Here is a 14,361-nt window from a genome sequence, read left to right on the forward strand (position 1 = left end):
GGATAAGTATGGGTTATTGGGTTCCCAGATTTCAGAGGCTCCCTATTCACTCTCCTCCCGAGCTCCTTCAAAATGTAACTCTGTAACCATAAAAAAAAATCTAGTTTGGTCTCCACAAAACAGCCTTGTTTTATACCTTATTCTGAGTGAGGTGCTTAGTACTTCCATAGCAGTCATAACTAACCTGTTTCAAATACCTTAATTAACAAAATGAGTTTTAGCTTTCTGATGCTCTGCGTCCTGTGCCTTCACATACAGTGTACTTAATAAACCTGTTTTAAATACATTTGTAAGTGATTTTGTAAGTATCCAAAAGCAGGATGAAAAATTGGAAAGACAAGAAAAAGGTCCAGATGATAAAATACCTTGTGGAGTGAGCTTGGAAAATATATTTTAGGACCTTGAATCCAGTTATTTATTTCCATTGAGGAAAAGAACCCTTTGGGTAGGCAAAAAGGATCTGAGTCCAAATACTAATGGCTCAGTGCTCTCATTTGTTTCCTGTTTAGTTGTCTGTCATTATGCTAGTTCTTAAATTATAAAGACGCCTTTATGTTACCGTTTCATTAGTTTTGGTGAATCACATTTATTTAAGCTTTCAGTTCTAAAGGGGAAAATGTATATTTTATTTGTTCCATAGTATTTTTCACCTTTGGAGATTATGTCCTTATTCTCTTTTTCTTTGATTTGACATTTTCTTTGTAGTGAATAATAGTTTACTGCAAATAAATATGTTTTTGCTTTAAACAAGCACAATTTTTTTTTTCTTCTTTAAACTCCAAAGCCAAAAAGAATTTTGGATCTAGTTCTGGGACTTAAGTAAATAAAAGGAGTCTTTTCTATTTTACTGAGGTTTTGTTTTTTTAAATTCAGCACCCTTTGTTCCTTTAAAAGGAGGCTTGTATGTCCGTATTTGAAATGCTGTGAAGATTAAACTGTTTAAGTCCTTTCCCGCTCTGCTTTACAGAATGCATAATTATATGGTCCTTTCTTTTTATAAGCTCTTTTGCTGTCCTTGGCTCCTTTCTAAACCTTCATTCAGTTCTCATTCCAATTAAATAGGGAAATTGTACTAGTACTCTGAGAGAGAGACTTGTGAAACTCCTTTGTTGGTATTGTTTTCTAATAATAAGGATTGAATTTAATCTTCACTGTGATTCATTTCCTTATATTTATTTAAGAAATTTTGTTTTTATGTATTCTCCGTTAAAATGTCCAGGTTAGATGATCTCAAGAAAAAGAAGGAAAAGTTGTATTAATTTCAACAAGCAAGAGGAATCTTAATATGTATTTATTGTTGTGATTATTGTAGTAAGTGAAGTAAAATATTTTCACTGGCAACTGTGGGATTAAGCTCATGATTTTTTGTATTACTGGCGTTGTAAAGCTGGCAGTAATTTCAGGTGGTTCCTGGGCAAATCCTACAGTTTTCATTCTTTTCCCAGAGAAGAAGATGGTCATTTCTGATGTTTTCCATTCTCCTCCTCTCCCTGATGTTTTCTATTCTTCTCCTCTCTCTGTATCTCTCCTTTCATTCACTTTTCTCTCCTTGTCATCTTCTCCTTCTCTGCCTCTTTTCTCTTCTCTATTTGCATGCCATCCCTTATTGAACTCTGGCAAAACACAGGGCTGGGTTTAAAATACTACTGTCTTTCATGAAACTTACTCCATGGAGAGAGAAGACAAATACAGAGAAAAGTAAAACACACCCCTGGGCAGGTCTTTGAATTTGAGATCTGAACTCAAAACGTAGGCATTCTCCCTGTTCAAAAAATCAGTGTGGACTAATTCCATAGTAGATATTAGATTCATATTTTCCAATACTTATTGGAATTGCACATGTTCTAAATTACTGTCCAAATCTCATCGATTATGTTAGATACTATAGAAAATAATGTGTTTCAACATTGCTTTTTTTAACTCCTTTATTACAGAAATTATATAGGGTTTTTCTTCCTGTGTTGTTCCTCCTCACAATAAATTTTCCTCAAGGCAAGATTGCGTTCTGTTAATGTTTACATGTCTAATACATGTCTACTATAGGTCTGACCCAAAGTACGCAGTCATTAAATATTAGTTAATGAATTCATGGAAATAATATTTCTAATTATGCTGAGTAAAATATATTATTCACCTGTCCTTCATTTTTCCTAGTTCTCATCAGAATACTTAAAATTCAGTAAAGTCTTTCGAATTTATTTCATTAAAATGCTCATTTATTTATTTATTTATAAATTTAACCCATGTTCTATTTATCTGTTTATGAAAGCTTCCATTTGAGCATTTTATCCCTATAGAGATAAAAAGCTGCAGTATGTTCCTATAAAGAAAAAAAAGTTCTATTTATGTTGCAAGCATCTACAATAATCTCATCATTAAATGAGATGCTTACCACATAAATAGAAAAGAAGTAGGCTAGATTTTTGTATCAGAAATCTGAAAATGAGGTCGTTTCTCCCTATGTGCATTTGTAACCTACACAATGGTAACGACATAATAACTTGATATCAGATTCTCTTGAAAAGAGGTGGGGTTACAATGTTATCAGCCCATCCTACATCAAGATGTAGATGTCACCCAAATATATAGTTCACAGTATTTTAAAAAAACCTTTCTAAAATTTGAGTTTTGACCTGTTTTTTAAAAATAGCAAAACCATCATAATGTTGGTTCTGATACATTTATAAAAGACATTTCTTTAAACCTATGTATTCATTATTGTTTGAATCTTAGTGATTCTTACTACATAATAATGCTTCTTCTAATCATGTGATAAATAGTAACCAGCAATCTCAGGACCTAGCTCATTGATATGTATTTTATTTTTACTCAACATTTAAATTATATGTTTCCTAAGGGTGCAACTGAAATCATTTGATACTGAACCATTTTTAAACCCATGGTGACATATTGAAAAGAAGATTTTGTGGGCAAGACATAATGATTATAATTAAGTGACAGAGAAAATAATATGTTCATAAAAAACTGAAATACACAATGTAGCAGAGTAGGTAGATTATGGAGACAATAGCACCTCTGGTTGAAATCACATCTTTAATTATGGAATCTGCCCAGTCTAAATGCCAAAGTATTTTTGTTGGAAGAGAGAACTAGTAAAGAGATTATTGTGGATATATATTGCTTATAACTATAGTGGGTATGTCCTTGATCAAACTGTTGACACCACAAAAGTCAGAAGCATCCTATTTATGAGCAGGTAATTCTTTATTATTTTTCTTTTTATTTGAAGGAGAAAGTGATTTTTAATTGCGTTGACCAAGCTTTTGATCAAGGTTTGTTTATTTTTTAATGCTGCTTTTGCTATGCGTTGTGCTGGGGTGAGCAACAAACCAGATTCCAGGATGCGGAAAAGAGGCTCAGAGACAGTAAATGAGCACTTCCTTCTCAGAATTGCTTGAGGGAAAATGAGTGCACTAGTAAATATGATGAAAGCAATTCAACAAGAGAGACTGTGGAGCACAGACGGTGGGATATGGACTAGGAAGAACTTAGCTCTGCAGTTTTAGCCTCAATTTCCTTGCCTTAACATTGGGAAATGTCTTGCAGGTTTGTTAGGTTGGTTACATATGTAGTTTCCAGTCTTGGGCCTGAAATCTGTGTGTGTTTCACATAAAATGTTTGTGTATGTGTCTATATCTCTCCTGCATTTTATGGTGTCAGTGGGATTGGGGGAGGACACAATTTAGGACAAAAGCTGGTTATCTTTTTCCAAGTTGAACTAGAAGGGACCCTGGTGGTCCATCTCTCGTTGTGCACTTTCTCCTGAACGAGCAAAGGTACAGCTACAGGGGCTCTCGTCAGAGAGGGAGACTGTTTTTGATAATCAAAACTTGACCTTTGCAAATCTTTTTTTTTTTTTTTCCTAAATACATTTTCTATCAAATTTGTAACATTATATGTAAAAAATAAAATCATGCACTTCAGATCAGGAAATGTTTAAAAAAACGTTTTATGAATCAAACACAGCTTCAGATTGTCAGGAGTTGAATGTGGTTCATTTTGGCAACTGTATTTTTACAAGGATGGAACAGATGGAGCATGTAGTTATTTTGTGAATTTAACATAGTCTCACCACACTTGGATAATTTGAGATTTTAAAGAGTCAGAATTTCTGATGGTGAATCTGAGAATTTCTGAAATTGATATTTGAAGCAAATTAATTAATAAACTCCCTATTGAATCTCATTTCTTGCTATGCTGCCAAAGGAGCCATTTTAAGCACATTTGTTTTGAATAACAGAATAATTAAAGTTAAGCAGGGAGTCTTAATTCCCTTAACTTTTAGTTATGTCCAGCCTGTCTCTCGAAAGATTTGTCATGGTTTTGGTATTTAACATGATCCTTCCTTCTTTTACTTTCTCTTAGAAAAGTGAGTAGCCTACTAATAAAATATCTTATACTTATCATTTAAGGTGCTTGCTTGAGGAGCAAGCAACAGGAACTCACTGTGGCTACTGCCAGTAAAGGGACTTCACAGGAAGGATTACGTAGCTCACAGATCAGCCAGAGGGGCCACACAACCCCTGTGTGAGGACAGGACCAGGGCAGTGTGCAAAGCATAATGGTCATAATGGTAGGATTTCATGGCCTTTCTAGGATAATTCAGCTCTAGACTCATCAGCCTCTGTGTGTCTGTATTCACATTTGGAGGTCCTGGTAGACTCTGTCTGGTCTGCATTAGCTGGGTACTTTATGCGAGTGGCTCAGAAAATTTTGACTCGGGGATTAGGCAGTAGATGGATGGGCATTGTCCTCTGTACTCACAGTTCTTTGTACTAGATGAACCTGTTCAACTGTTCATCATGTCATATATAAGACAACATTTTATTCTTTACCCAAGAGTTATATTTCCTCTTTAAGTTGGAGGCCATAGGTTGGCGAAAGTGTGTTTGTGTGTAGCTAGGAGACATTTGGTTTTTTCTTATTAATTGATGTCAAATAAGAATTTAAGTCCTCAGTGATGATCAAGATCATATGTTCTTTGGGTTGATTTTAGTAGCGTGGCCCCAAGACTCTTTGTTACAAGGTGCAAAGATGGCTTTAGAGTTGTTTGTGGCTTTGGGAAGCTTGTATAACCTGTCCAAATTCTCATATCTTCATTGGCAAAATGGACCTTATATTATATATTTTGCAAAGGAATATTGAGATTTTTGTGATAATATACATAAAAGACTTTGTACCAGAAATATATATTTTTGTAACAGAAATGTGTATAGTTCTTTATATGATTTTAAATCATTACAAATATGATTTTATTTATTTTAGAGTGAAATCATGGTAATGAGTTGAAATTATATGATGGAAAAAAAATTGTAGAGGAACAGTTGACTTTAAGGCCCAAAGTTCAACAGATCTTTTCAGTACCAGATGTTCCTAAATTTATTTTATTATTTCTATTATTTTATTACTTTGGTGGTTCTGGGGACCAAACTCAGAGCCTCATACAAGCAAGGACAACACTCTACCAGTGAGTATATCCCTAGCCAGTCTCTTAAAAGTAATGACAGTAATTACTACTCACAAATAATTTGACTTCCCACAAGGCTAGTATAAAAAATGCAAGGAAGCCGAAGTGTGGATATGCTTCATTTTTCTGTATTTTGCCTTGAAACTCTTTCTTGGGTTTACTTTGAGTATATAGTCATGCATTTCTTTCTTTTTTATGGATGGATTTGAATTTTTTTTTATTTTTTAATTTGTTCTAATTAGTTATATGTGACAGTAGAATGCATTATAGTCACACATTTCTTGATGGTAAGAATATCTTCTGAGAAACACATCATTAGGTGATTTTGTCATTGTATGAGCATTTTAGAATGTACTTACACAAATCACTGGATATAGTAGACATGACATAAGCCTGCTGTCAGCATAACACGACACACTATCTCCCAACAGACTTTTTAAGTTAAACGAGTATACTCTAAAATAACATAAATTGCATAGTAAACACATGAACCAGGAACACAGTTGTTTGTTATCATCGAGCATTATGTACTATACATTATTGTATGTGATATGCTTTTATAGTATTGACAGAAGTTTGTTTCCACCAGCATCCCCACTAAAGCACAAGTAAAGCTTTGTACTCTGACATTATGATGGCCATGATGTCCATAAATGATCGGAATCCTTCACCTGTATTACACTCTGAGAAACCCACTGGCATTCATGCAGTTCAACATGACTGAAATGTCACTGTGCAGCACATGATTGTGTATGAGATTGGCTGTCCTGGAAATTAATGATGCCTCACACAGACTGACCGATCCTTAATTTAAGACTGATGGATCCCTTCTTTTACCTTTTCTCAATCAATTCTTCCCATCCCCACCCTCCAAACTGGGGCTAGGATTGCTTTAAAGGATATAATCAGACAGATAGTGCAGTGGCTTCAGAGCACAAGTTTTGAGGAGAGCAGTCCTGAGTTTATGCCTGTTTGCTCCATCTGCTGTGGGTTAGCTGTGGTTAACAGTCAAACCTCTGTTACCAATATGAGTAAAAAGAAAGAAAACACCCGGGTGCCTCTAATTCCAGCAGCTCAGGAGCCTGAAGCAGGAAGATTGAAGGTTCAAAGCCAGCCTCAGCAAAAGTGACGTGCCAGGCAACTAAGTGACACCTTATCTCTAAATAAAATATACAATAGGGCTGGAGATGTGACTCAGTGGTTGAGTGCCCCTGAGTTCAATTCGTGGTAACCACCCCCACAAATAAAGAAAACAAAACTATCTCTCTAGTAAGGGTTTTTAAAGGATTAGAGCTAATTTATTTTTTGACTTTCTACATTGTTTCTTCCCTAGGACTGAGTGGTTATTAATTGGTTCTATTTGTACTTAGAATGTCTTTGTTATTATCCAAAAGCAATTTAAGGTGCAGTTTATTTTTAACAAAGAATAGACAAGGCATAATGGCCTTTGTTATCAGTGTTGTGGCATAGTCAGAATTGACTAGGATATGTTTATTTGACATGCTGTTTTTGATAAAATATGTTGAGTAACAATGGGTTTGTTTATGCAAATATAGAGCAAAATAGCCAATCCTTAAAAGGTATTTATCAATGTACTGTAATGTTTGTGAAGTGGTCTCCAGTTGTGAAATAATTTTTATTAACAGGCATGCAAGTAGACAAATTATTTGAATTACTTCATTTTATTATCCCAAAGTAGATACCACTGTCCCAATTTTTCAGATAAGCATTTGGATTTTGAGAGGTGAGTAACTTATCCAACGTCACATGTCTAAGGATTGGCAGAAATAGACCTTGACTGACTGCAGAGTCCACTTAGGAAGACAAAACATCTTTGGCAAACATGTTGTGATGTGTGCTTGCAAAGGCATTTTCAGGATGGTACAAATTCTTTTTTTAGCTGGACATTATCATTAGTAAACCCAATGAATGAACACATGGTCAAGATTGTTACTTGAGGAGTAAGACTGCTTTAACTCTCATTTTCTTCAGTTTATTTAATAAGTTTTTTCTATATTTAATGCATACTTCTTTTTTGATATTTTAGGGAAAGTTTTCTGTTTGATATTTTATATATTTGAAACTGAAAAGATCCCTGCTTTCCAGAAAACACAACAAAATAAAGGAATTAGTCATGCACTTCTGCATGCATTCAGATGCATTTTATGTAAGAACTTGGACTGCATTTGCAATCAGTACTAAATTTCTATAACTTGATAGCATTAGAATTAGTGGAACAGGGTAAAAGCTTATTTTTCTGTCAAGAGAGAAACTGTTACTGCTTTCTTCTTTTAATAGAAAAAATGGAGAAATAAAACTTCTTTATTAATAATAAATTTTAAAATCTATTTAACTTTAGAAAGAAATATGAATTTATATTTTTTAGCTCTTTATCCATTCATCAATGTATATTTTCTAAATCTAACCAGTTTTGTAATGTTATTCAATGAATTGAGGAACATTTTATAGTATACAGACGTGTACTCTAGGATCTAACAGGTCACAATTTCTGCCTTTTTGTCTTCCAGTGTCTGTATTTATGCTGAAAGTTCAGGTGAATGACATCATCAGTCGTCAGTACTTGAGTCAAGCAGTCGTTGAAGTATTTGTAAACTACACAAAGACAAATTCCACAGTAACCAAAACCAATGGAGCAGTGTTGATAAAAGTACCCTATAAATTAGGCCTCGGCTTAACCATTATTGCTTACAAAGATGGCTACGTGTTGACTGCTTTGCCTTGGAAGACTGGAAGAATGCCAAGTAAGCATTTAAATTGCTTTGCATCCATTAAATGTAAATGATAAATTTTTTCTTTCTGCCCTGTCCAGATTTCAAGGTAATCTGAAAATGAGAATGCCTAAGAGATGTCTATAGAAGTAGGTATGAAGGGAGGTGGGTTTGAAGAAAACACAGTCTGTTTGGGCTACTGTAACAAAATATTGTAAATTGGTGGCTTGTAAACAGCACAACTTTATTTCTCATGTTCTTGAGGCTGGAATATCCAAGACCAAGGGGCCAGCAGAGTTGGTGTCTGGTGAGGGTCTGCTTTCTGGTTGTAGATGGTTCCTTTTCACTGTGCTCTCACATGGTGGAAGTGACAGAGGAGTTCCGTTGGGCCTATTTTTAAAGGGCACTAATTCCATTCATGAAGGCTCTGCCCTCTTGACCTAATTACCACACAAAGGATACCATATCTTTCTTTTTTGCAGTGCTGGGGATTGAACCCAGGGCCTTGTGCTTGCAAAGCAAGCACTCTACCAACTGATCTATATCCCCAGCCCAGTACCATAACTTAATGTCATCATCTTGGGGTTAGATTTCAACACAAATATTTTAGGGGGTGCACAAACATTAAGACCACAGCAATCATGAAGACATTTTCCTTCACAAAGAGGCTTAAAGGAATTGTGAGCATGAGCTCTGCTCTATACAGAGCTTGTCTACAGCTGGTAATAGGGAGATTGACATTTTCAAAGGATTAGTAAAAAGCAGGGTGGGCAATGTAGCGGGGACAGATGATGGAAGGACCTTTGAAAAAGATTAGACAAAGGATTTAGATTTATATGTTAAATAGTAAGGCAGTTATTGTAGATTCTTGAGCACAACAAGTTTAAATTTAGAAACTGGATTTACTCAACAGTGTGTAAGCAACAGGGCTAAAATTGACTCTGAAAGCCTGACCAAGAAACTGTGACAGCCCTCTTAGTATACAGGAACAACAGCCTGATGAGGAGAGGGAGTGAAAAGGACAGGGAGTATAAGAGAAAAACGGAAGAAAACACTGACAGGGCTTAGTGGGACTAATTGGATACTGGGAAGGTTGTGCCACGTAAGATACTGACATACAAGCCTGACTGACTGGAAGGGTGACACATTAGATTGTCAGCCTCTTTGTATTATAGAGTTCTTGTTAGAATTTAGGTAATCTATTTGGTTGCATATCAGAAACATTGGAATTCTTGAACTGTTATTTAAATGGATAGTGAGAAATAAAATGAAAAATGAATTAATGAGATTTGCCTAAGTAAATCTTGAATAAACTCATAACCAGAAAATCATAATAGGGATGAGCTTAATGTGATTTGTGTTTTAGATATATATATTTTTTCCAAAGAAAGAAATTAAGCACAAATATTTATGCAATAAACATACAAAAATAGTGAAATAAGAAACCAGGTAAAATGACCCAAAAGAAATAATAAAGATTAAAGTGGATTGACATACATATAAAAATATCAAATAGAGATAATTGATAAAATACTGGTTCTTTGAAATAAAAAAAAAAGTACTATCTGGCTAATCTAAACAGTAAAAAGGCAATAAAAGACAAGGAAAAGAAGAGGAATACATAAAATCTTTAAAGTTATAAAAATGTTCTATACCAAATTTGATGACAGTAAGCTCAAAAAGTTCAATAAAATAAAAACTTTATGATACACAAATGATTATATTAGTTTCAGATGAAGTAGACCAACAATCATTGCATACAATATTCTAGGTATAAATAACCTGATGCAAAGACTTTTAACTTTATATATCATATTTTTTAAAAAGTATTTTTGAGTTATGAATGGATCTTTATTTTATTTATTTATTTGTGGTGCTGAGGATCTAACCCAGTGCCTCATACATGCTAGACAAGTGCTATACCACTGAGCCACAACCCAAGCCCCAATTTTATATATCACATTAATTGAACTAATTACAAATTACTCTTTTGTAATATCAGTATTTGAATCTATGCCTGATTAAAGAAAATCTTTAAATATCCATGATAATGAAGGTTGTAAGGATATCACAATCATATTTAACTAAAATATTAGAAAAGATCTTGCTAAAATAACTAAACACAGATGTTCATACTATTTTACACTGTAGAAGTTCTTAAGAGTAAAACCTGTTGCTAGAAAAAAGGGTTGCTATTAGACAATAAGCCATTATTTCTTGATATGATCATATTCCTGGAAAATTCCAGCGCATCAGTCTTAAAACTCTTAAAATTAATGTAATTTCAAGAGTTACTGATTACAAAATTAGCATTAGTACAAATCATTATGTGTTCTTATATATCAGCAGTAGTAACCAGTTAGGAAAAATAATGACAGGAATCTCTCCCAGGACAATACGGTTATGTAGGACGACCTACCAAAAACCCAAACAGAAAAACCTTAAAATGACTATATGTGTTAGGAGACTAAAGGTACCAAATATGACAGACCTAAAAAACAAACACCAAAAAACCTGAATCAACTAAAATCCTGGATAATTGGAAAAATACATTTCTTCTTAGAAGCCTGAATATATATATATATATATATATATATATATATATATACTACAGTTTCTTTATCCATTCTTCTGTTGAAGGGTTTTTTTTTAAATAAAAAATAGATTTGCTGGGGCCATTTGCTATTCCAGACAATTAAAATATTACTTAGGTATAGCTACAAAATTTAAAACTGAATGATGTACTATGATACAAATTGAGCATTTAATATGTATAAATATGTAATCTAGGTTAAAAAACCACTATAAATCATTGAGAAAACTGAATTTTCAATATAAATGGTATGGAGTTGTTTTGGTTACCTGGAAAGAATTAATTGGATCCATATGCCAAAGTACAAGAGAAGAGATATAATCAAATAATATTAAGTATAAGGAAAAACCCTGTCTGATATTTGAATTTGGATTATCTGTTTAAATTAAAATCAATAAAAGATGTCATAAAAGGTAGTATGATTATTTTTAAATAACAAAATGCCCAGACTCCTATATATCAAAAAGTAACTACAGCAAAAAACCCTCAAACCCCTGTACATAAAGAGCCACTGAGATTGGAAATGTATGTGGGCTGGGGAGATAGCTCAGTTGGTAGAGTGCTTGCCTTGCAAGCACAAGGCCCTGGGTTCGATCCCCAGCACCACAAAAAAAAAAAAAAAAAAAAAAAAGGGAAATGTATGTGAAACAGTAAGGAATGATATCTTTGATATGTAAAGAATTCATACAAATTAGTGCCAACACCCTCTCTAAATGAGGTGAATGGACCATGTGGTGACCTAACAATATTCTAAGGAAATTCAAATGATCAGTGAACAAAACAACATACTGTACCTTCCTAATAAATTAAGATCTGAACACCAAATAAATATACATGTCTAAGATTTTTTACCACAGAAAGTTTTTAAAAAGTAATTGTTAGGACTGGGGTTGTAGCCCAGTGGTAGAGCGCTTGCCTAGGATGTGTGAGGCACTGAATTTGATTCTCAGCACCACATACAAATAAATAAAAAATAAATAAATAAATAAAGGTCCATCAACAACTAAAAATATATATTTTTTAAAAAAAGTGATTGTCCTCAGTATTAACAAAGCAAAATAGGATCAGCATTCTCAATCATAATGGTGAGAGTACAAATTGGCAAGACTATCTGGGCAACAATTGAAATATATGCAGTAAGGTCTTCAAAATCTTCCAAACTTTAACCCAGTGTCTCATTACTAGGAACCTCTTATGAAAACAAATATACAAATAATAAAGTGGACAGATACTCATGCACCAGAATGTCAGTATTTTTGTAATAATAGTGAACTAGAAGAAATCTAAATCTATAATATTAGTGTAGGGTAGCATAGGGCTCATGTAAAACTTGATGCTTTAACAAATGAGACATGTGGCCTTAGACACATTATGAAAAGATTCTGTTGAGAGACAGAAGTGCTGATGTTATTAAATGAAAAAAGCAGAGTAAAAACTGTTCTGTATATTATATCATACTCCTTATTTTTAAAAATCACAGTAAAAATCAGTGAAGGGTGATACTATAATATTAATGATTGTCTGTGGTAGTTTTGCAAAAACCATCATTTTATGTTCCTCCACATTTTTACCATAGAGATTGTATCACCTTTAAGGTAAGAAAAAAATTTAAGTGAAAAGAAATCAGAGTGTAAATTTTAGTGAGATTTTGAAAGATTCTCAGGTTTTATACCTTTAAGAAGCTGTCAGGGATATCCCTCTTAATTACCTGTGACTAAGAAAGTATCCAAATATGGGATAATGCCCTGCTTGTCATTGTCCTGAGGTCCAAGCTACATCCTCCTCCATCCTCTCCAGTGTAATAAATCCATTAGTCCAAATGTTAATGAATTCTGAAATTGAAATTATACTTTCATTTGCAAATTGTCATTTTCTGTGCAATAAACTAGAAGTATATTTCATTTTTCTTTTACCCATCATTGTATTCTTTTAGCATTTGGCCCTTTTTTCATATTTCTTTTAAAGATCTTTTAATCATTTCAAATTATTAAAAGTATTTCCATACAAATATATTTTATCTTCTAAGGAGGTTTGAGGATACTGTGTTATTTCTCTTCATTTTAGATGCTTACCTAGCATAGAGGAAAGATACAAAATGAGAGTTGTGCTTTTGATAGTTTCCCAGAACTTATTCTTTTGATTTAGTCTTGTTTATAAAATGATCTTTTGTTCCAGTGCCTTGACCCTAATCTTGGAACAATTAAGTCATAATATACCAATTAAAATAATAATAATAATAATAACAACAACAACACCAGCAATAGAAGGGAGATCAGTAATGTAGACCAAGTGGATCAAGAACAGGGAGATAGGAGGGAAAGAGAAGGTCCTGGGGAATGAGATTAATCAAATTATGTTGTGTGCATGTACAAATATAGCACAATGAATTCCATTATGTGTAATTATAATATACCAATAAAAATGGAGAAAATAAGTCATATTTCAAATTATCTGCATTTATTCATCAGGCATTTCTACTAAAGGTTGCCTGTGGATTATTTTCTGTGTGCTAAATTGGTTCTTCCTCAGCTAGCTCTTGAGTTCATTTGGCACACAACTGTGTGAGCAAAAGAGTATTGTGCTCTTATGTAGGCAGTTAAAGTGAAGTGTAGGTATGTCATAAGTACCTCTATCTTAAGAACCTTGAGTCATGGAGTCAAGAAAAAATTTTTCAAAATCCTAGGAACTGAATAACAGTTATACAGAGAAAATAGCACAGTTATTCAAGCACTTAATCATTTATATCTGGGTTCCATTATAGAACTTCTTTAGTCACCTTGATACAAACTATTTGAAATAGAAAAGATCAATTGAATAAAATAGTGATATCCAATATTTTTTTCTCACTTTGTATTACTTTTCTCTGTCATATTTCATATCCATTCTTTCTTTGTCTTTTATTGTTCTTTCCATCAAATAGTTTGCTTTTTTCCACTTTTAGGACTTTCTGTGATAGAAGTTTATTTGTTCCAGTTTTTCCCCAATATTAAATCTTATAATATTGCTATATTTCACAGTTTATTCATCAGTTACACTTTCACTGTTCCCACAAAGCCAAGCAAATATATGGCTATTCGAAGACACTGTTTTGATTACTGGAAAATTAGCTGGTAAGTACAATAATTCTTTCTTAACGCTTGAAGTGATTATTATGTAGGCAAATCAATATTGATTATAACTTGGTAAAAATCTAAATTGGTCAGTGATGATTAGTATTGACTATAAGTTAATCTGAACTGATTCTCATTCTTAATATAAAACTACATTATGTGTTTTTTGTATAATAGGAATTCTTTTTTTTTCTTTTACTATTTTTTTAGTTGATTGATAAATAGTTGACTTTAAAAACACTGGAAAGAGTGTCTGTCTGTCCTTTAAATTACTTCTCTCACTGGGGCATTGTAGCTGGTAAAATAAAGAAAAGGTCCCAGAGACCTTCTGGGTTCTCTGATTCCAGGTCATTCCTTTTTTTCCTTTTCTGTCTCCTGGGTTAATCTTGCTGCCTGTGTGGGAGAGGTCTCAGACTGGGTAGGGATCTGCCAGGCAGACAT

The 14,361-nt window shown here is 33.5% G+C and overlaps 1 protein-coding gene across 1 annotated transcript in view; it reads left to right on the top strand.

Annotated features, from left to right (window-relative positions):
• The window catches only part of Fam171b (family with sequence similarity 171 member B), a 64,411-nt gene that overhangs the window by 33,329 nt on the left and 16,721 nt on the right, over positions 1-14,361 (top strand). The window contains exons 2-3 of the mRNA XM_047547243.1: positions 8,017-8,250; positions 13,828-13,920. Of these exons, the coding sequence (XP_047403199.1) occupies positions 8,017-8,250; positions 13,828-13,920 (327 nt within the window). The remainder of the gene's footprint in view (positions 1-8,016; positions 8,251-13,827; positions 13,921-14,361) is intronic.

Source organism: Sciurus carolinensis, chromosome 3, assembly GCF_902686445.1.
Source record: "Sciurus carolinensis chromosome 3, mSciCar1.2, whole genome shotgun sequence".
In the NCBI taxonomy this organism is placed as follows: domain Eukaryota; kingdom Metazoa; phylum Chordata; class Mammalia; order Rodentia; family Sciuridae; genus Sciurus; species Sciurus carolinensis.